Source organism: Phyllostomus discolor, chromosome 2, assembly GCF_004126475.2.
Source record: "Phyllostomus discolor isolate MPI-MPIP mPhyDis1 chromosome 2, mPhyDis1.pri.v3, whole genome shotgun sequence".
Taxonomy (NCBI): domain Eukaryota; kingdom Metazoa; phylum Chordata; class Mammalia; order Chiroptera; family Phyllostomidae; genus Phyllostomus; species Phyllostomus discolor.
This window is the reverse complement of record NC_040904.2, coordinates 108,656,484-108,679,995: the sequence shown is the minus strand read 5'-3', so window position 1 is coordinate 108,679,995 and position 23,512 is coordinate 108,656,484. Positions and strand designations below refer to the sequence as shown.

Here is a 23,512-nt window from a genome sequence, read left to right as displayed (position 1 = left end):
CCAAAGGGTTTCCAGTTCAATTCCCAGTCAGGGCACGTGCCTGGATTGCAGGCCAGGTCCCCAGTGGGGCCCATGTGAGAGGCAACCACACATTGATGTTTTTCTCCCTCTCTTTCTTCCTCCCTTCCCCTATAAACAAACAAACAAACAAACAAATAAATAGTCTTTTAAAAAATACATATTATTTCATATAGAATATTTATGCCATTGTGTAGTGTACCAAAGCTTTTGTGTTTATTATCTTATTTTATCCTCAAATAAACATTGTGAAGTAGATATTATTCCTTTGTCTCATAAAAGAAATCTGAGACTCAGTGGGGTTAAAAGAGTCACCTAAGAAACTATTGCTGAAAACAGGTAGAACCCACATTTGGATCCCAGATTCCTAACTGTAAGGCTAGTGTTCTTATTTCATTATACCAACCACAGAGTGAAAAGAAATCAGATTTCTTAGGTTCTGTTTTATACTATTTGACTATTTGATATGAGACAATGAATAATAATAGCTCTTTTCTAGATGTTTCCCCTGCTTTTAAAAAATTAATTTCCATAAGAAAAATAAACAAGATAATCATGAAAATGATGGGATCATAGAACTTTATAACTGGATGGAATTTTGTAAAAACTAATCCAACATATTAATTATATAAATTAAAAAACTAAAATGGACATTGAAAAAGGAATTTTCACTCAGCTAGTCAGCAGCAGAACTAGGAACTTCAGCTTCTTGCTAAACATTATTTCTGCTAATGCTATTATTATGGACAGTAATACATTGTAGGTCGGTGATCTTCTGTTTGATTTTACTAAAACTTATTTTCTCACCAAGTAATTTCATTCAGAATTAAAATCAGTGGACCACTCTGCTAAACAACTGCCAGGGCTGTTGAGAAAATGAGTAAGAGGCAAGATCCCTAATGTCATGTACTTGTAAGTTGGTCATACTCTAATAAGAAGAGGCTGGCAGAGAGGAAGGTACACTTGGTTAATGTTTACAGATTTCATACTAAATTAAAGGGTGAAGAAAGGCGTGCAGGTAAAAACAGTTGAAAAATAATTGTTTAGAAAAGGAAAGGAAAATTTGAAATCTAAAAATCCCAGAAATGCTAGAGAATGTACTAGAAAGGAAAGAGTAGTTAGCAATTCAGGTACAACTTAAAGAAGAGAAAACTGAACTTTAGTGGATGCAATAATTAAGTTGGAGTAACACTGAGAAGAGCAGCACAACTGAGAACTATTGGGAATAGGTATTATAGGGAATAATGGGCTTGCGTGAGCAAATGGTATATCTATTTTAATTATGTAGAGCTTTTTTTATAGATTTTAAATACATAATTATAAACACAAGCCAGGTTTTAATTATATAATATTGTTTCTTTAAAATTTTCTCCTGGTCCTGAAATATAAATGAATTCCTCTGCTTTTACTTTAAGAGTGTAGAAAATGTAGCTTCATCAGTGCTTGGAAAGTCGGTCTTTGTTAATTGGCCTCATCTTGAAGAAGCTAGAGTTGTTGGTGTATCAGATGGAGAAACCAAGTAAGATTTGATTTATAATTTTTTAAAATTTATATTTGCTTTGTTACTTAATAGCTTTTACTGATATATTTTAATTGACATCATTATTGTAAAAATGTTCATACTGTATTAGTGATCATGAAAGTCCTCTAATCACACCACTTGAAGTTTAACCATTGTTGACAGTTTATTGTACCTCTCTTGAGATATTTTAGGTATATATATTATTTTTTCCCTTCTGCCTTCTTTTCCTTTTAATAGCTTGGAAGTTCTATAGCCTAATTCTTTACTAGTTATCACTATATTATTTAGCATCTATATTTCTCTTAGTGACAAGAATTAATAGCATATATATAACCTTACCTTTACCATACCTCTTCCAAGTTTCTTTTAAATGATACATTTTTAAAAACATTATTTAAAAAATTTAAAATATGTATTTATTTAAGTTCACAATCATTTTATCTATGATTATTTGGACAAGTTATTCTTTGTCTTCTATTTTTATCTCATGTAGACTTGGTCTGATTTCTTATTTTCATGTCTGTAGAATTTTCTTTTTTTTAATTTTAACATTTTTAATATATTTTATTGATTATGCCATTACAGTTGTCCCATTTCCCCCTTCATTCCCCTCCACCCTGTATACCCTCTCCCACCCACATTCCCCCTTTAGTTCATGTCCATGTGTCATACTTATAAGTTCTTTAGCTTCTACATTTCTCATACTATTCTTACCCTCCCCCTATCTATTTTCAACCTACAATCTGTGCTACTTATTCTCTGTACCTTTTCCCCCTCTCTCCTCCTCCCACTCTCCTGTTGCTAACCTTCCATGTGATCTCCATTTCTGTGGTTCTGTTCCTGTTCTAGTTGTTTGCTTAGTTTCTTTTGGTTTTGCTTTAGGTGTGGTTGTTAATAATTGTGAGTTTGCTGTCCTTTTACTATACATGTTTTTTTTTAATCTTCTTTTCTTAGATAAGTCCCTTTGACATTTCATAAAATAAGGGCTTGGTGATGATGAACTCCTTTCACTTGACCTTATCTGAGAAGCACTTTATCTGCCCTTCCATTCTAAATGATAGCTTTGCTGGATAGAGCAATCTGGGATATAGGTCCTTGTCTTTCTTTTTTTTCTTTTTTTTAGAAGATTTTATTTATTTATTTTTAGAGAGGGAAGGGGGGAGAGAGAGAGAGATAGTAATGTGCGGCTGCTGGGGGAATCGAGCCTGCGACACTTTGGTTTGCAGCCCGCGCTCAATCCACTGAGCTACGCCAGCCAGGGCTAGGTCCTTGTCTTTCATGACTTGGAATACTTCTTTCCAGCCCCTTCTTGTCTGCAAGGTCTCTTTGGAGAAATCAGCTGACAGTCTGATGGGAACTCCTTTGTAGGTTACTATCTCCTTATCTCTTGCTGCTTCTAAGATTCTCTCCTTCATTTTTACCTTGGCTAATGTAATTATGATGTGCCTTAGTGTGTTTCTTCTTGGGTCCAACTTCTTTGGGACTCTCTGAGCTTCCTGGACTTCCTGGAAGTCTATTTCCTTTGCCAGAATGGGTAAGTTCTCCTTTATTATTTGTTCAAATATGTTTTCAATCTGTTGCTTTTCCTCTTCCCCTTCTGGTACCCCTATAATTCAGATGTTGGAACATTTAAAGATGTCCTGGAGGTTCCTTAGCTTCTCATTTTTTTGAATTCTTATTTCTCTATTCTTTCCTGTTTGGTTGTTTCTTTCTTCCTTCTGGTCCACTCTATTGTTTTGAGTCCCAGTTTCCTTTCCATCACTATTGGTTCACTGTGCATTTTCCTTCATTTCTTTTATCATAACCTGCATTTGTTCGTCTAATTTGTGACCAAAATCAACCAATTCTGTGAGCTTCCTGATCACCAGTGGTTTGAACTGTGCATCTGATATATTGGCTATTTCTCGGTCGCTTAAAAAGATGAGACCTGGGGCACTGATGTGTTCTTCTGTTTGAGCCATTTTTGGGGGGGAGGGGTCTGGTCGCTCCTGTTACGGTGAGGGGCGGAGCCTTAGGTGTTCACCAGGGCTGGGCACCCCAGTCGCTAGATTGTGGCATTGTATGTGAGGGCAGTGTCGAGAGGGAACAAAGGCGGTAGCTCCGTTCTCCGTGGGACCTCAGTCCTTTCCCTGGGATCCTGGGTTGCACACTCTGCCCTGTTCCACAATCACTGCCTCACTGGGTCTGCCAGCTACTGCTTGTGTACTCATGGTCCACCTGCAGCTATCTTGCGTGCCCCAGATGCCTTGTGCACCCAGTTCTCCCTGTTCTCTGCACCTCGACCCACGCCTGGCTGCTCGTCTCCGCCCCTCCTACCGGTCTGGATGAACGGGTCTATTTCAACTTCTTGGCCGTCCGACTTCCATTCAGATAAATTTTCTGTCAGTTCTGGATGTTATTCTGCCTCTAAATTGTTGTTGTTCCAATCTTGGTTGTGCGTGGAGGTACGGTGCGTCCACCTATGCCTCTATCTTGGCCAGAAGTCTCTAGAATTTTCTAAAGTAACTTTTTTCAGAGAAAATGAGGGAATGTTATGTTTTCCAAGTTATTACATGTCCAGAAGATCTGTTTTGTTTTCTTCCCACAAAGATTTAGAATTATAGAGGCCCAGTTACTTTTCCTCAGATCTGTACAAACATATCTTAACTATGTCCTGTCATGTAATTTTCTTGATGAGAATGTAATAACAGTATGAATTTTTCCTTTGTGGGTATCTGCTTTTTTGTATGAAATTGTGAGGATTCTTTTTTAATCATCAGAATTCAGTCCCCCTGCCTTTTTGATGCAGTTTTATTTGTTTTTTCTTTAATGGATCATGCTTTTGGTCTAAGCACCCTTCACATAGCTCTAGATTCCTAAGATTTTCATCTGTGTTTCAAAAAGTTTTATAGTTTTTACTCTTCTTATATTTAAACCCATGATCTGTTGTGAATTAATTTTTCTGTAAGTATGAGGTTTAGATCAAGGTTCATACATTGGCCTATGAATATTCAATTGCTCCAGCATTGTTCATTAAAAAGGCTATTCTTTCATAAGATTGCTTTTACACCTTTGTCAAAAACAGTTGAGCACCGTATGATTTCACTTATATGTGGAATCTTAAAAACAAAATAAAGGAGCAAACAAAACAAAAACAGATGCATAGACTCAGAGAACAAACTGATGGTTGCTAGATGGAAGGGAGGTTGGGGAGCTGGGGTGATAGTTGAACAGATTAAGAAATACAGATTGGTAGTTACAGGATAGTCACGGGGATGTGAAGTACAGTATAAGAAATATAGTCAGTAATATTGTAATAACTGTGTATGGTTCCATAGGGGCATTAGACTTATCAGGGGGATCACTTTATAAATTATATAAATGTCTAATCACTATGTTCTACACCCAAAACTAATATAATAATATTGAATGTCAACTGTAATTGAAATCTTTTTAAAAATTAGTTGAGTTGAGCACATTTGTGTTGGTCTGCTCTGAGTTCTCCATTCTGTTCCATTGATCTGTATGTCTGTTTTTATGCCAGAACCACGCCGTGCTTCTTTTATTACTGAGCTATACAGTAAGTCTTAACCTTAGGTAGAGCTATTCTGTCCACCTTATTTTTATTTTTCAAAATTCTTTTAGCTTTTTGGTTCTTCATCTTTCCATATAAATTTTAGAATAAATTATTGTATATCTCCAAAAATTATGGAGAGATTTTGATAGGAATTGAATTAAACCTATACATTAATTTGGGGAGATTTGACATCTTTACTGTGTTGAGTCTTCAGACTCACTGGATCCATTTATCATTGTTTTGTTTTTCAGCATACACATCCTGTACACGTTTGGTTAGATTTATATATCAGTATTTAAATTACTTCGGAGCAACTATAGATTGTATAATGTTTTAAATTTCACTTTCCCCAGCTAGTATGTAGAAATACAGTTGATTTCTCTATGTTGATTTGTATCCTAGGACCTGGCTGAACTTAGTTCCCAGCCTTTTTCCTTGAAGGGTACAAGCCAGTTATTTTGTAGATCTGGATTTACTTGGTCATTTCCTCTTAGTGTCATTTAAGTGGGTCCTCCATCCCACATATTTCCTGTAAACTGGAGCCAAGTATAGTGGCTTCTAGAATCAAGTTAAACCTTTTTAGCAAAAATACTTTATTGAATTTGAGAGTTCTTTTTAGTCTTTATATTTTTGTAATATGTATTAGTTTAGTTTCTTAAGAAAGAAAGTAGTTTGTTTTTAAATTTGGATTGAAATAGTTTTATAAGATCTTGCTCTGAAATTTATATTAACTTTTTTTTAAAAGGAGGCTTTTTTTGTGTGTGTGTGTGCTATTATACCTTATAGAAACCTCTAACATTTGAAGACTTAACACTGCTAGAAATCTAATAAACCACAGGTTTGGGGTAATATAATTTTTATTTTAATTTTTAAGGTTTTACTTGGAAGAACCTTCAGGGACACAGAAGCTCTATCTGGGAAGAGCTGCTCCACCATCTAAAGTGGTTCATCTTGGGGACAAAGAACAATCTAACTGGACCAAAGAAGTACAAGGAATTTCAGAACAGTGAGTGTCATAAAAAGGATTTTATATTACAGAACTAGAGTGGGATCTAATGTACTTATCCTCTAACTTATTTTACACTTAACATGGTAATCTCTCTATATACTATGTCTTCATTTTGTTTTCTTAAGAAAGTAATGACTTGTAGTTTAAAATAATAATGGTTAGCAGCAGATATAGTTCATCTTGCCCAGTTCATCACTAAAATACTTCATTATGTACTGAAATAAAAGAAAGAAAAAAAGAAAAGACATGATTGCCTAATACTAGGAATAACAGTTAATACTGTTGCCTATATTTGAGAGTTATGTGTTACTATCCATAAGGCCATTGAATTCCTCGGTCACACATAAGTAATGAAACTAGGAAGGAAGACTGTTCTTTGTTCTCACTCTCTCTCCTCACCCAGTCATCTCCACCCAAGCCCCATATGCCCCTGAATTCAGACATGTAACGTTTGTACCAACCTAATAACTAAGAAGGTAACCTTCCTTAGAATGCTTGATTTCAGGGTCATTGGAGTGTGTTGTGTCCCATAATCCCGCCCTAACAGTACTTTTCTTTGTTCATCCAAACACTAGGGTTTTCTAAATCAAAACAGAACAATAGAGACTACAGTGGCAAATGAAATGGTGTTATAAAAGTATAGCTGTCAGCTTTCCTGTTTAAACTGTAATAGCACCCATTGAGAAATAGGGAATTCAAGGACACACCGCTTCTACAATTACGGAGCTAATACTAGGCTATAATATCCTTACTCAAAGATGAATAAACAGGGAAAAATTGTAAATCTTAAAACACCATAAAAAACCTTCTACTGTAAATGAAGGAGATAAATGCAGTTCTCAGAGTAGAGGTAGAACATATTTTTGCCTTCCAACAATATAAGTCAGATGCCCTGGTATAGTTTACATCTTTCTGAGTTTATTTATAGCTTAGTAACAAAATCATAATAATAAATTTATTTGATGGCCTTAACAACTCTTTTTTAATTTTTAAAAAAGATTTTATTTATTTATTTTTAGAGAGAGGGGAAGGGAGGAAAAAGGGAGAGAAACAGTGATGTGAGAGAAAAACATCAGTGGAAGAGAGAAACATTAATCGGTTGCCTCTCAAACATGCTCCAGCCAAGGACTGAACATGGAACCCAAGCAGGTGCCCTGACTAGGAATTGAAGGAATTCAGTTTCTGCAACCCTTTACTTTGCAGGATGATGCCCAGCCACAACTGAGCCACACTGGTCAGGGCAATAACTCTTTGTTTAGATAGTGTGTTCCATAAGGGTAGAGAACACATCTGTTTTTGTCACCACTCTGCTCTCATTTCCTGACTGGTGTCTAAGCAGCAAATATTTGTTTGAATGAAATAGAGATTATTTTAGTTAAGACTTTTAATTCTTCAAAATAATGTGGGTTTCCCAGGGTGTCCAACCTATGGCTCATGGGCCACATTCAGCTGAGGATGGCTATGATGAGGCCCAACACAAAACTGTGAATTTACTTAAAACATTATGACATGTGTTTGTAATTATGTGTTGCAGTATATTGAATATGTGGCCCAAGACAACAATTCTTCTTCTAGTATGGCTCAGAGACACCAAAAGGTTGGACAGCCCTGGTTAGACATTTGTTTATATATTCAACAATTATTTATTGATACCTACTAAGTGGATAAAATCCCATAATCCCTATACTCATGAAATTTATGGCTGATAGATGGTAGATGGACATTAATGTCTTGTGTGATTTTTTTTATCAAACTGTGACTGATTGCTCTGATGGAGTAGTGCTCTGAGACCATATAATACAAGTGTTTGACCTAACTAGGGAAGAATTTGCCCTAGTCAGAGAAAACTTTCTTGAGGAAATGTTGACTAAACTAGTACCGGAATGTGGAGTAGGAGTTAAGTAAAGAGTGTAAAAGCAGCATGTTTCAGGATGAGGGGAAAATTACATGCAAAGTTCCTATGGCAAAAGGAAAAGCAGTACACATACTATGGCCAATGTGGCTGGAGTGTTGGAATCAAGAAGGAATGGTATCGAGGATGAAGATGCAGGGGAAATGAAAGAGGCAAGCTGAGAGGTAAAAGAAAAGCCAGGAGATTTACATGTTATATTATGGAAATCAAAGAAAAACAGTGTTTCAGAAATAAGGGACTATGTCATGTAAAATGTTATGAAGAGGTTAAGCAAGAGCTGTTCTGATTGACCAGTTGGTCTTGGTCTTGTTCACACAAGAGAATGAATTCTAGTACCTACTAGTTCAAGATCTCTTCTCAACAAAGAAGGGTAGACAAGACTACATAGGTTCATGAGCACTCAGGTTTATTTATTCTGGGCATTCTTCTCTTAAATTGCTTTTCTTTAACTGTATTCCTCCCTCATGTTGTTTCACATTTTGTCCCTTCCCCCTATACTTCTCAAGCTCTTTGTAATTTGTCTTCCAAGGTGAAAATCACAAGACTATTGTTGTTCTGCCCCTGAGGGTTTACCTCACTTATTTATGATTTTTCAAATTATGTCAGTAAAATGAGGTGATGATCCCATGGTTCCAGTGAGTAGGAATAATGCTTGTACAAATCATTCTTAGCTCTAAGACTTCTACAGCAAGAATATAGAAGCAATTACTTATCTCAGTTCTATCTCCATGTATCTTACTCTCCTAAATTCATCACATCCTTTTTTTGTGAACATGAGACATGAAATACTTCCAGATACTTCTAAATAACATGGCTTTATTTTTAGAAACCTTCAAATTATGCACATATGATATGCCTGATAAATTTCTGTATTCCTGTGAAACAGATTTCCTTTCTGATGAAAAGGTACCAATAAGATAGTTTGAAGATAGGATATAGGATAGGTGATAGCTGAAGAAGGCTATAGAATTGCATAGAGTTGTTTTGGGTTTATTCAGGGAGATTCAGTCATGTTTAAAAACAAATGACAAGAGAGGTACAACATTTAAAAGGAGGGAAAATGGTACATTTGAAGGTGAAATGAAACCTAGTCTTAACGAAGATGGGATGAAACTATTGGTGGGCTTATAATGTAATTGCTCTGTCTTTTGATAGTAGAGCTGAGCTGATCAATCATATGTCTAGAAAAAGCAGATAGTTAGATTTAACCAGCACTGGATTTTGCCAGATGGGCACAACAAAAAGATGAAGAGGCAAGGAAGTTTAGGATACTAACAGGGATGTTACTGGAATGGAAGACAGTGGAATCTAAGTGGGGTAAAAAGAGAACTGAGGAAAGTAGAGGGTTAATAGTTTGGGAGAAAGTGTAAGGATAGGTGGACTAGAGATCCTAAATTAAAACAGAGTGGTTGAACAAGCAAGTTAGATGGAGAAGTTTTAGACAAAGTATTTGAATGATTTTGGAGGTGAAAACATAACAGGTGTTTTCATGGCCCAAGTCATCACCAAGGGAATAGATGACTGAAGTGGGATGGAGGAGAGACTTATTTGAGACAGGGAGGTTGTGGAACAGCTGTGGTCTTGGGTAGATCATATGTATAATCATGGAGTCACAAATGAGTAGTTACTGTTAGGAGTTTGAATGTCACATGGGGTCGTTAGGAGAACACCAGCACTACCTCCTACCCTCCATGTACACAGTTTGAAAACAATCATGAAGAGGATACCACTTGAAAGAGCTGCACAGGGAAGTGTTGATACCTTCACTGAAGAAGGCGGATATTGAGGATATTATGGAGTGAAAAGATTTAGGAATTAAAGAAGAACAGAAGACTGGGAGAAGGGAGCAAGGGAATACTTTATGGGATATTATGGAGAAGCTGATGATGGACTTAGAGAGTAATTCGTAGGAGAGTGCTTAAACCCTGTACTTCAAACAAGAAGAGATGGATCAGCATAAGAACTAGAGTTAAGGACTGGTGGTAAACACTGAAGCTATTAAAATAAGAATTAATTTCAAGTACTAATTCTCATTTTAGATATGGGATAGTTATAAGACAGCTTGTTTATAATTTAGAAATTTGGGGGAAGTATGAATTGTTTTTAAAAATTTAATTCAAAAGTAACCATTGATTGGAATATAAAGCAAGATTTCTAACTTGCAAAGTACTGACAAGAAAAAAGCCAAATGAAAAAAAGAATATAGGAATCTTCTGGTCAAGATGGTGGAGTAGGGAGATGGTATATTTGCCTGTTCCCGCAACCACATCAAAATTACAGCTAAACTACAGAACAGTCATTGGTGAGACCCTGAAGTCTAGCTGAACAAAAGTCCTGTAGTTAAGGATATACAAAAGAAGCCACATTGAGACTGGGTAGGAGGAGTGGAGGTGCAGAGCAGTTTGGTCCCACACCCACATATGGTGGTTAAAAATCAGAAGAGAGATCTCAGCAGTGGAGGTTCCCCCTGAAGAAAAGGGGTCCCATCCCCATATCACCAGCCCACATCCCAGTGCCAGGAAAAGACGTTCCCATAACTTCTGGCTATGAAAGCCAGCAGGGATTGGGACTAAGATTGACAGAGGGCTGCTGGAATTACAGGCATTCTTCTTAAAGGGCCCACATGTGGACTTACTTGGATTTATAGGCAGGAACTGAGTTGTCTAGATTCAGGGTGAGGGCTAGAGAGATAGCTTTTCCCAAACAGAATTGCTGGCAGAAGCCACTGTACCTTTCCTGAGCCCTTCCCCTGCAGCTCAGGCAGGCTTCGCATCTGAGTCTCCATCAACCTGCCTCATACTGCTCATCCTGCTCTGGTGATTCCCTTAGACCCTGTCCCACTCAACTTGCAGGCCCACCCAAGCCGCTCCTAATGGTTTTTCCATATAAATGCCCTGTCTTGACTTATGCTCCAGACTTTCCTAAAATGTCACAAGGGTTCATAAACCCCAAATAAGCATTAGTGGGCTTTGGTGTGCCCCATACCTCTTGCTAAGCAGATCCAAGCCTGGCACTAGTAGCAGCTGTCCTAAGTTATGAGCTAGCCTCTTCCAGTCACCTCCAAGCCTAGCGCAAATGGCAGTGATCTGCAGATCACATTGTAGCTAATACCAGGAGACCTTGGTCAGGGCTCAGGCAGTGGCTAACCTTGGTCTGCACCTCCCAAGAGGCCCCAGAACCAACATACCTGGTGGCTAACTCCTCCACTGAAGTCACAGCAGTCCCTCACAACCAATGGGCCTGAGGGGTCAGTACCTCCCACTGACATGCCAACAGTAATCAAGACTCAATGACAACAGGAGGGACAACCCACACAAAGCGCACACCTGGAGCACCTGGCTCAGGTGATCAAGGGAGTGAGACTGCATTCCACTGGACACCCATCTACTACAGAAGGCCACTCTTCTGAGACCAGGAGACATAAAAGCTCTACCTAATACACAGAAACAAACACAGGGAGGCTGCCAAAACTTGGAGACAAAGAAATATGTCCCAAATGAAAGCACAAGACTACAGAAACAAACTAAACATAATGGAGACAAGCAGTCTACTAGATGCACAGTTCAAAAACTCTGGTTAAAAGGATGCTCAGTGATCTCAGTCAGAACTTCAACAAAGAGACAGGAAACATGAAAGTGGATATAGAAAACATAACAAGTTAGAAATGAAGAATGTAATATCAAATGAGGAATACACTAGAAGGAATCAAGAGTAGACTAGATGAGGAAGAGGATTAAGTCAACATTTATCATATAAGCTGGCAGAACACACCTAGTCAGAACAACGAAAAGAAAACAGAATCCAAAAAAACAAAGATAGTTTAAGGGACCTCTGGGACAACTTCTAGTATACCAACATTCACATCATGGTGTATTGTAAGATGAAGAGAGAGAACAAGGAATTGAAAATCTTTTTGAAGAAATAATTATTGAAAACTTCCTTAACCTGGTGAAGGAAATAGACTTACATGCCAGAGGCACAGAGTCCCAAACAGCATGAACCCAAAGAGGTCCACACCAAGGCAAATCATGATTAAAATGCCAAAGATTAAAGAGACAATCTTAAAGGCAGCAAGAAAGAGCAGTGAGCTAACTACAAGGGAGTAATTCAAAGTGATGAAAAGCAAGGACCTACAACCAATATTTTCCCCAGCAAAGCTGTCATTTAGAATGGAAGGGCACATAAAGTGCTTCCCAGGTAAGGTCAAGTTAAAGGAGTTCATCATCAACAAACCATTATTATATGAAATGTTAAAGAGACTTTTTTTTTTAAAGATTTTATTTATTTTTAGGGAGGGAAGGGTGGGGGGGAGGGAGGAAGGGGGAGGGAGAGAGAGAGAGAGAGAAAGAGAGAGAAAGAGAGAAACATCAATGTGCGGTTGCTGGGGGTTATGGCCTGCAACCCAGGAATGTACCCTGGCTGGGAATCGAACCTGGGACACTTTGGTTCCCAGCCCGCGTAAAGAGAAAAGAAAAAGAAAGTTTTTAAAAAAGAAAGTGAAAAAAGATAAAAATATAAGTAGTAAATGGCAGTAATTACATACTGTCAACATTTACTTTAAATGCAAATGGATTAAAATGCTACCATCAAAGGATAGGGTAGGGTAACTGGATGCATAAGAAAACAAGACCTTTATTTGTGCTGTCTACAAGAGACACAACTTCAAATAGACACACACAGACTGAAAGTAAAGGAATGGAAGAAGACTGTGTGAAAAAGGCAACAAACAAAGCTGGGGTAATAATACTTATCCCAGACAAAATAGACTTTACAACAAAGACTATATAGCATGAGACAAAGAACCCAGCAATTCCACTTCTGGGTATTTATCTGAAGAAACTCAAAACACTAATTTGAAAAGATATATCCACCCATATGTTTATTGCACCATTATTTACAATAGCTGAGTGGGGGAGTAACCCAAGTGTCTATTGGTGGACGAATGGATAAAGAAGTGGTGCATATATTCAATGGAGTATCACTCAGCTCTCAAGAAGAATGAAGTCTTGCCATCTGCAACAATGAGAATTGACCTAGGGTATTGTGCTGAGGAAATAAGTCAAATAGAGAAAGACAAAGGCCATATGCTTTCTTTTATTTGTGGAACCTAAAAAAAACAAAATAAATTAACAACAAGAAACAAACTCATAGATACAGAGGCCATTCTGATGCCTGCCAGATGAGAAGAATGTTGGGTGAAAAAGGGAAAGGGGTTGAAAAGTACAAATTGGTAGTTACAAAATAGTCATGGGGATATAAAGTGGAACACAGGGAATATAGTCAGTAATATTGTAATAACTGTATGGTGGATGTCAGATGGGTACTAGATATATTGGGCTGATCACTTTGTAAGTTATATACATGTCTAATCAGTATGTTGTACAGCTGAAACTAATAATATATGTCAACTGTAATTGAAAAATTAAAAAAATATTTTAAAAGAAAGAAGATAGAACAGTAAAATAAAACAAAGTTTAGGATGCTTAAAATGATAAATAAAATAAGATGATAGAAATATGACCAAACTAAGACTTGTGTCATTAAATCTAAGTGACTATAACTCCTCAGTTAACATACAGAAGCACTTCGATGATATCACCAGCATCATTACCCAAATGTAGGCCAACTATAGGAAGTACACCTAACACCAAAATTAGTAAGGTCTAAAGTGTAGTAATCCACCATCATCTATTGTCTTCAGAAAGTACAGTTTTATATTTATATTCCAACTATTTAAAAATACATATTTGTTTCTGTACAGTCTCATTAAAGAACACATTATTAAATATACTTGGGAAATGTAGGTAGAAAGAAAGCAGAAGTTGCAAAGTTAAAAATTAGACAAAACAGTTAGGGTTAAGGTTAACAATTCTCTGTGTTTTACACAGTTTCTACATCATTTTACTTTCCCACCAGCAATATATGTGTTACAATTTCTCCACATTCTTTTCAACACCTGTTTTCACTCTTTATGGTGTAGCCTTTCTAGGGGTAAAAAACACAGGAGTTTCTTATAGCTCTGAGTTTTCGTGTAATTTCACAGACATTGGGAGAGGTATACACAGAGTAAGAAAAAAAAACTAATGCAAAAGTTTTAAGTTAGGCACTCAGAACTGTTAGCATGTTTGTTTAACATTTATTTAAGCATTTAAATATGAGATGATGGTTGGGATGATGATTATCATCCTAAAATATACACACACTCATACATGTCTGTATTTTTTTTATTCTTTCCTTTAGCTACCTGAGAAGAAAAGGAATAATAATAAATGAAACATCTGCAGTTGTGTATGCTCAATTACTTACAGGTCGTAAATATCAAATAAATCAAAATGGTGAAGTTCATCTAGAGAAACAGTGGTCAAAACAAGTTCTTCCTTTTGTTTATCAAGCTATTGTTAAGGTAAGTCTACATCAGGTCTCAATTCTGTCTTAGTGTTCACTGTCACACTGTGTGAAGGCTAATCAGATTAACATGTGTTTATGAATAGAAGAATAAGGTAGCAATGTTTAATGGAGACTGTTATTTAATGTAATTTGCAAAATATTGTTTGTTTTAAAAGGAGTATTACATATTCAAAAAACTTTGTGGTTAGGAACTTGTCTCTTTTTTTTAAGATTTTATTTATTTATTTTTAGAGAGGGAAGGGAGGGAGGGGGAGAGAGAGAGAGAGAGGGAGAGGGAGAAGGAGAGAGAGAGAGAGAGAAAGAGAGAGAGAGAAACATTAGTGTGTGGTTGCTGGCACCTGGGGCCATGGCCTGCAACCCAGGCATGTGCCCTGACTGGGAATCGAACCTGCGGTGCTTTGGTTCCCAGCCTGCGCTCAATCCACTGAGCTACGCCAGCCAGGGCTGGAACTTGTCTTTTTAAGTTATTTCTTAACTTAATCTCTAAAAGAAAAAATGCAGCCTTAACTTATACCTTTGCATTTTTAGATTTTTATTCTCCAAAAATAAAAAATGTTTGCCTTACCTAAATTAGTAAATGGAAAAGGCTGTTGTGTTTGTAATCTTAGATATGGTATGAGGACAAAATTTTTTTAAAGCATGTAGTGATACTGTAATTTTGGGGAAACAGTGTAGTGATTAAGAGCACAGACTTCTTAGCTGTATGATCATGGGCAAAATTCTCCAAATTTGTGTTCCTTAGTTTTGTCATCTGTAAAGTGGGACTAATATGACCTGACTGGTGTGGCTCAATAGATTTAAGTGCTGACCTCTGAACCAAAAGGTCTCTGGTTCAATTCCCAGCCAGGGCACATGTCTGGGTTGAAGACCAGATCCCCAGTTGGGGATGTGCAAGAGGCAACTGATCAATGTTAATCCCTTCCCCTCTCTCTAAAAATAAATAAAATATTTAAAAAAAAAATAAACTGGGGCAAATAATAGTCTCTGCCACAGAGGGTTGTCTTATGGATTAAATGAATTTAGAAATGTGATGTACCTAGAAGTTATCTGGTATATAAGCAGTCAGTAAATTTTAGTTACTAGTGTTGTTAGGTAGACAGTCTTTAAATTAGACATTTATAGATAGTATAACCATAATCCCACAGGAAAAAACTTGGTATGCAATCTATAGAAGTTATGATTGTGATGATATACTTTTATATTTCATTCTATATAGGACATCCGAGCTTTTGATTCCCGTTTCTCCAATATCAAAACATTGGATGACTTGTTTCCCCCAAGAAGTATGGTCTTTATGCTGGGAACCCCCTATTATGGCTGTGCTGGAGAAGTTAGTTCCTGTTATTGTTAATTAATTTTTTTTTTAGTTTGAAGTTAATACAGTTCTTTAACTTCTCTTCATTTAGGTGTAAAATAAAAGGTAATACTGAAGGGGGAAAATAAGAATGAATTATTCATCTAACTAATGAACATAATATTTGGATATATTTTTAGTCTTGAGCAGGTTGGTGTCAGGCAATGGGGAGAAAAAATAATTCAAATCCTGCTCTCTTTAGTGGTATATTGTGGTGGTATATGTAAATCAATTCTATAGTTCTTTTAGATGTATTATTGGGTCGATGAATTTGTAAATGTGTTGATGTTTTGGGGAAGTCCAGTTCTCATGTGGAAAAAAGTACATGCAAATAGGCATGTATGCCAGTACATACACATATTTTCTAGCTCTTTTTACACAAAAGGATCAGAAGTAAAGACACTCTGGTAGCAGTGAACACATGTAATACCCAGACCTTGACTTGTAATGCCATGTCCTACTAAAAAGAACAGGACTTCTCAGAGAAATGGTGGGCAACAGGGCTGGGGCAGGGTAGGTATACGATGAGCCTGAAACTTTTTGTTGTATCAGAAAGTAAGGGAGTGCTCAAAAGAATGATGGGAGCACATCACATAGTGACAGGAACCAGGTTTAAGGGGCTCCTACTGGTCAAGTCTGGGACAAATTGAGTATCAAAGTAATTAAGTACAGTAATGAATTATAAATCATTGGTAGGGGGAGATTAGAATTTATAATTACTTAGTGGTAATAAGTAAATAGTTAAGGGAAGGGCTCTTGCTTAGAGTATTATATCAAAGGTAAATGTGGGGATAATGCTGGGGGTGGAAACTATTGTTTTACAACCATTAGGATATAGATTGAATTAGGCAATAATCATTATTGGAAACTAAATCTAGAGGAAATTTTTTATCAGGAGTGGGGTATTTTCATAGCCTTGAAAGTTTTCCCACAAACTATTTATTAGTTTTGAGGGCAACAAATAATTGTAATTGTACAGTGAAGAAATTGAGCAACATCTTGATGCTATGATCAAAGTAAGTGTTATGACGAGGGACAGATGAAACTATTCAGTATATCATGTATCTCCAGGTGTGATATTTTAAGAAGCACACATCACCTGTGCAGTATTCTGGCTCTGAGTGTTATATAACCTTAAGCTAATCACAAGGAAGCATCAGAGAAGTTGAAAATAACTTTTTTTTTTTAAAGGCAGGGTGGAGAGGGAGGAATCAATTGTATTCTTCAAAGTGTCAGTGTTGTGAAAGAGAGAGAAAAGTTCTGTATGTATTCTAGATTGAAGGAAGTTAAAGAGATATGACAGTTAAATGCAATATCTGATCATAACCTGGATCCTGTAGTAGAGGAGAAAGGAGTTTTTTTTACAAAGGACATTTTTAGGTCAACTGACAAAATAGGACTGTGGACAGTAGTTTATAGTGTCAATGCAAATTTTGTACTTAATAATTATACTGTGATTATATAATAAAATATCCTTCTTAGGGAATAGACACTGAAATACTTAGGGGTAAGCAGCACAATACATGCAATGTACCCTCAAAAGGTTCGGAAAAATCATTACATATACTTAAATGCACAGGCAGAGCATAAATGTTAACACAAGTAGAAGAAAATGTTAACAAGTAGGTTAATCTCGGTTAAGTGTTATTCAGGTGTTCTTTGACCTGTTTTTGCAACCTTTTAGTAGTTTAAAATCATTTGCAAATTAAAATTTAACTTAAAAAAAGACTGGTTAACTTTTATTTGCAAATTAAAAGTTAATTTTTAAAAGACTGGTTAACAAGGTACAATGACTCAAATTTGCAGTTTAATCACATTCACTTACAAATTCCAAGATAATTTCCACTATCCAACTTTGTTCTCTTATTGTATCTCAGAAATAATAAAATGTTCAATTAAGTAGAAAAGTCAAGTAAATAAAATGTAGTTGAAACAGACTAAAACATACTGTGATTTTTTTCCCTGCAAGGTTCAGGATTCAGGGGACGTGATTACAGAAGGTAGGATCCGTGTGGTTTTCAGCATTCCATGTGAACCCAGTCTTGATGCTTTAATACAGAACCAGCATGTGAGTACTATAGTCCATATTGTTTAATTCCAAATTGAGCTTTAAAAATATCAGAGGGGTCCTGGCTGGTGTGGCTCAGTGGATTGAGTGCTGGCCTGTGAACCAAAGGGTGGCCAGTTTGAATCCCAGTCAGGGCACATGCCTGGGTTGCAGGCCAGGTCCCCAGTTGGGGGTGTGTGGGAGGCAATCACACATTGATGTTTTCCTCCCTCTCTTTCTTCCTCCATTCCCCCCTCTAAAAATAAATAAAATCTTTAAAAAATTAAAAATAAATATATTAGAAGGACATTTTTGCCAACTCCTTTGAATTTATTGGAAATATTTTATTGAGTACTGATTAAAGGCTCTCAAAATTACATCTAGAATTATTTAAAAATTAGTGTAAACTTTGCTCAGAACTTCATGTAGACCTTTGAGGGAGAAATTACTGAAATCCCATTATTAATCTCTAATGGTTATTATAGGTTATTGTGTTAAAGCTTTTAAGCAGCACATTGATTAGCATGCCCTCTGGGAATAAACTTGGGTTTTTTCAATGTTTCATAATTAAAGCCTATATTTTTAGTTACAGTGACACATAGCCTTCCTGTACAAATTAAATGTCTCTACTCAGCTAAAGATGAGCAGCCCCTTCAGGAAATTAGGAAATTTCATGTAAGGTCACAGCATCCTTACTCAGGACCTATTTCTCCAAAGATGTTTACTGGCCTCCTTTTATTTTTCCCTGTTAAAATAAGGGGAGGATGCTGGTATCTGTTATTTTTGCTTATTGATTGGATAATTAACTTGACTAAAATTAATTCACAAGCAGCCAGCTATTGGTACTTTTATTTTCTCTAATGGTAAAATCTAAAGCTTATCCTGTGGGATGAATTTAAGACATTAGGCATCAGCATACCTATGAGGAAACTTCAGGGAAGGCAGAAAAGTTCCTGAAATCTTACCATCAGGCCTCTTTTGGAGGAAGAATCCAGAAAGCAGTCAGGAAACCAGGAGAGTGGCCCTTTAGATAAAGAAGTTGGAGTTTTGTTCTGGATGTCATTGGAAGAACTTTGATTCATTCCTTCATGCCTGCCTTTTTCTAGGAGCCTGCTCACTTCTAGTATACAATGATGTTGCTATGTGGGCCTTCTTCAAGATACTTTTTCTTTACGTACCTTTAACTTCTGTTGAGGCCTTCCTTCTCTTACCTAATGTTTCTTGGCTGTTTATTTTACATGTTCTAGGATATTTGTATGGTTTTAATTAATTTTGATTATACTATAACCTAGTATTTCTCAAGAGGAGTACTATTGGTATTTTGGGCTGGACAACTACATCTTTTATCTCGCAGGACAGTTGGCACCCTTGGCACCTAAACACCGAATTCTAGTAGCCTGTGCCGATTATTGTAACTTAATGATTATTAGAAAAGTGGTACTACCTGTGATAGAGAATACCTACCTCAATTTTTACTCTGTTTTGGAAAGCATACTTGATTTGTCTGTGTTATTTCCCAATCTGATAAGGTTCTTGATGGAGAAACTGTGTCATATTCTTTAATAGCCTATTAATATATTTTAATAGTATCTTTATATTCCAGACCACTAAAAATATTTGTCCATTTCAAAGTGATTTTAGACATGGTTATTAAGAAAATAATGGTGTCGGAATTAATTCCTTACCAATCTCTGAAGTTTTATATATAGGTGATGAAATGTCCTTATATTCATATAAAATGTTTATGTAAGATATATAACTCATGTAAACATAGTACATTTATTTATTTATATATTCATTAGTGTAAGTGGAGCACCTGAAACCCATGTGAAATAAGTGTGCATCATTCTGTACACTGTTAGAAGGGTGTGGTCACTCACCACACTCAGTGCTGGGTTTTCAGTTTGCTTCCTGGTTAGAAATTATGTGGTCTCATTTTTTATAAAAAATTTACAGTCTGCATGGTTTCTTTCCTTAAGATTACATTTTATTGACTGTGTTAATTATAAACTTACACATACTTGTTACTTTCATGTGATCATAAATATTAGGAGAAACAAGTATTATTTATATCCATCTATGAAGTATACTGTTAATTTTGTTCAGTAGCAGCTATTTTGATGACATACTTATGTTTTATTGATTACAATAATTATCAGGGCCTCATTTTGTCCCAGGTACTTTACTAAGCCCTACTTGGAATATAAAAGTTAATTTTTGTAAAATATAATTCTTAGCTGCAGTGTTTGCCACTTAGTATTTAGAGTAGAGTTTATTTCTTGAGACAGGTTCACAAACTGTACATTTCCTCTTCCTTTTTCGGCCCTTGGAAATTCTATCCTTTAAGGAGGAGGAAGAGCAGAGAAATTCTGCCTACAGATCCTTTAAAAAGAAAGGGAAGTGATCACTTACTTTTGAGAATTTTTATATAGCCACAGTCCAATGACTAATCTTGTCTTGGATACCTCCAAACTTCAAACATAAAGAAATAACATTGAATGATTTGTGTTTCTGTAATTGACTTTTTTGTTTTTATATTTAAAGAAATATTCTATAAAGTACAACCCAGGATATGTGTTGGCCAGTCGCCTTGGAGTGAGTGGATACCTTGTTTCAAGGTTTACAGGAAGTATTTTTATTGGAAGAGGATCTAGGAGAAAGTAAGTTTATGTTAAAGAAATTTATTTAAAAGTGGCAGAAAAAATTGAATGATAAAGATAAAGCGGTTAATATTTCCATATATATTTTCTCTCATTAATTGCTGTGACTTGTCCTTAAAAATTATGCATAAAATCCTCTGATGGTAATATGTTATCTAAATGACGCATGTTATCAGTGGTTGAAAAGACAATTGTTATTTTTAGCAGCTAACAAATTGAACCTTGAAATAAGGTATCAAGGTGTGTGTGAATCTCAATAATATATTTCCCTGCATTTTCTTATTTCACTCTCCTGTCTAATTACATAATATATGTTAACTCTTAATGCTTTGTTAACTTGGATTTTGAAGCTTTTCCTCTTTTTTTTTTTAATTACTGCTACTTTGGAAATAACTGTGGTAATTAAAATACAGAGGACAATCAAAACTAAGTTTTTCTAAGAATTGAAAGCAAAACTTTTTGTTCTTTACACAAGATGTTAAAACTTGTATGTGTTTATGTGGTTTAAATTTAGCCCTCATGGAGACCATAAAGCAAATGTGGGTTTGAATCTCAAGTTCAACAAAAAAAATGAAGAGGTACCTGGATATACAAAGAAAGTTGGAAATGAATGGATGTATTCATCTGCCGCAGAACAGCTTCTTGCAGAGTACATAGAGAGGTAAGTGCTGAACAAGATGCTACTGGATATCCGGAAACATAGGAATGTAAATAATAATTTTGCCTTACTGATAGCAATTTTAGAGGAAAAATGTTTCTTTCAGGAAAATTTGACGTGTATTATATATGAATATTTTTGGCATGGCAGAGATTTATTTATTTTAATTTAAAAAAGGTTTTTTTAATACAGTTGACATACAATACTATGTTAGTTTCAGATATACAACATAGTGATTAGACATTTATATAACTTTCAAAGCGATCATCCCAAAAAGTCTAGTACCCACCTGATACTATACATACTTTTACAATTATATTGACTATATTCCCTATGTTATATTTTGTATCCTTGAGGCTATTTTCATAATTGCCAACTTGTATTTCTTCATACCTGCCCTTTTTTTATCCATACCCAAAACACCCATGTCTATCTGGCCACCATCAAAATGTTCTGTGTATGTATAAGTTTGTTTCATTCATTTATGTTTTAGATTCTACATATAAGAGAAGTCATGTGGTATTTGTCTTTCTCTGTGTGACTTATGTCATTGAGCATAGTACCCTCTAGGTCCATCCATAATGTCGCAAATGGTGAGATGTCATGCTTTTTTATGGCTGAGGAATATCCCACACTGTATATGTACCACATCTTCTTTATCCATTTTCTGTCGATGGACACTTAGTTTGCTTTCATATCTTGGCTATGGAAAATAATGCTACATTGAATATAGAGGTGCCTATGCCTTTTCAAATTAGTGTTTTAGATTTCTTCAAATATTCAGAAATGGGATTGCCAAGTCACATAATAGTTTATTTTTTGAGGAACCTCTATACTGTTTTCCATGGTGGCTTCACCAGTTTATAATCATACCACCAGTGCTCAAAAGTTCCCTTTTCTCCATTCTGACAGTTGTGAGGTGATAACTCACTGTGGTTTTAATTCACATTTCTGTGATGATTAGTGATGTGGAACAACTTTTTATGTGTTTATTGACCGTTAATATGTCCTCATTGGAGAAATATCTCTTCAGCTCCTCTGTACTATTAAAAATTGGATTGTTTGGGTGTTTTTGGTGTTAAAATGTGTGAGTTCTTCATAAATTTTGCACATTAACCCCCTAATTGTATATCTTGGTGAATTTCTTCCATTCAATAGGTTGTCTTTTTGTTTTGTTGATATTTTTCCTCTGTGCAAAAACTTTTTAGTTTGATGTCTCATTTGTTTATTTTTTCTTTTGTTTCCCTTCCTCGGGAGATGTACTAAAATACCCATTATGGATGGTGATGTGAAAGATTTTACTACCTATGTTTTCTACTAGGAGTTTTATGGTATTCTGTGTTAAATTTTATTTTCTAATGCATTTCGAGTTTATTTTTCTACGTAGTGTAAAAAATGGTGTGGCTTCTTTCTTTCTTTCTTTCTTTCTTTCTTTCTTTCTTTCTTTCTTTCTTTCTCTTTTTCTCTCTTTCCTCTTTCCTCTCTTTTCTTTCCATTTATCTGTCCAGTGTTCTCAACACCATTTATTTAAGAGATTGTCTTTGTCACACTGTATAATCTGGTCTTTTTTTGTCTTCTTTCTGAGAATGCTAAAAAAAAAAATCTTTTTCTTGTTTCAGAAACCTACCAAGTCCTCAGTTGTTATTATTAGTAAATCCTCAATAAAGCAGCCAAAAACAGGTACTCTTCGGTTCCCAGTTTAACGCAGTGCAGATTTCTACACATTTACCAATGTACTAAAACTAATGTTGATTGGATTTGGAATTCTTACTCATCTTTCCAATACCAACATCATTTTATGTTGGTAGTGTCAGGGCAGGAGCCGTTTGTTACCTAAACCATTCCCAGGACCCGTAACTACCCATTTGCTTGGTTCCCACCCTTCTAACCCTGTTAGAAGTGCTTTTCAACCACAGCAGTCACCCAGGAGCAGGTCTAGCCCAATGACTATTGGAGCCTTTGTGTTGAGGGACCAGCAGATTGGCGTTCTGGTTTGGCACCCAGGATGGGCTGGGACTCCAGCAGCTCCTTGGCCCCTTTTCTGACTACATGTGCAGGAACCCTGCCAGCCCACCCACTACCCCATCCCAGCACCAACCAGAAGGGACAGGTGAAAGGCCAACACTGCCCTTCAGCACGTGTGTGCTCCGCGTCTTTGGAAAAGTCTTTATGTCACAACCCAATGATACTTTTAACAGTTTCTCTTGTAATTCTAGACATAAAGTATATTTGTTGTAAGCAAAGATTTCAAAAAAAGGAATTGAAGTATTTGGAACCAAAGGGCGACAGAAAATGTTAGAAGATACAAAGTTTCACAGTTGCTATATTATTTTGAGCAAATTATTAGTTTTTTACACATGAGGTAAGA

At 36.1% G+C, this 23,512-nt stretch overlaps 1 protein-coding gene across 2 annotated transcripts in view; it reads left to right on the top strand.

Moving 5' to 3' along the window:
* XRN1 (5'-3' exoribonuclease 1) overlaps positions 1–23,512 on the top strand; it is a 158,772-nt gene that overhangs the window by 62,412 nt on the left and 72,848 nt on the right. The window contains exons 19-25 of one of the 2 annotated variants that reach the window (XM_028504430.2): positions 1,434–1,537; positions 5,971–6,102; positions 14,258–14,420; positions 15,642–15,755; positions 17,749–17,847; positions 20,371–20,486; positions 21,001–21,147. In XM_028504430.2, the coding sequence (XP_028360231.1) occupies positions 1,434–1,537; positions 5,971–6,102; positions 14,258–14,420; positions 15,642–15,755; positions 17,749–17,847; positions 20,371–20,486; positions 21,001–21,147 (875 nt within the window). Of the gene's footprint in view, positions 1–1,433; positions 1,538–5,970; positions 6,103–14,257; positions 14,421–15,641; positions 15,756–17,748; positions 17,848–20,370; positions 20,487–21,000; positions 21,148–23,512 lie in introns of those variants that run through there. The other variant, XM_036018321.1, reaches the window with a different exon arrangement.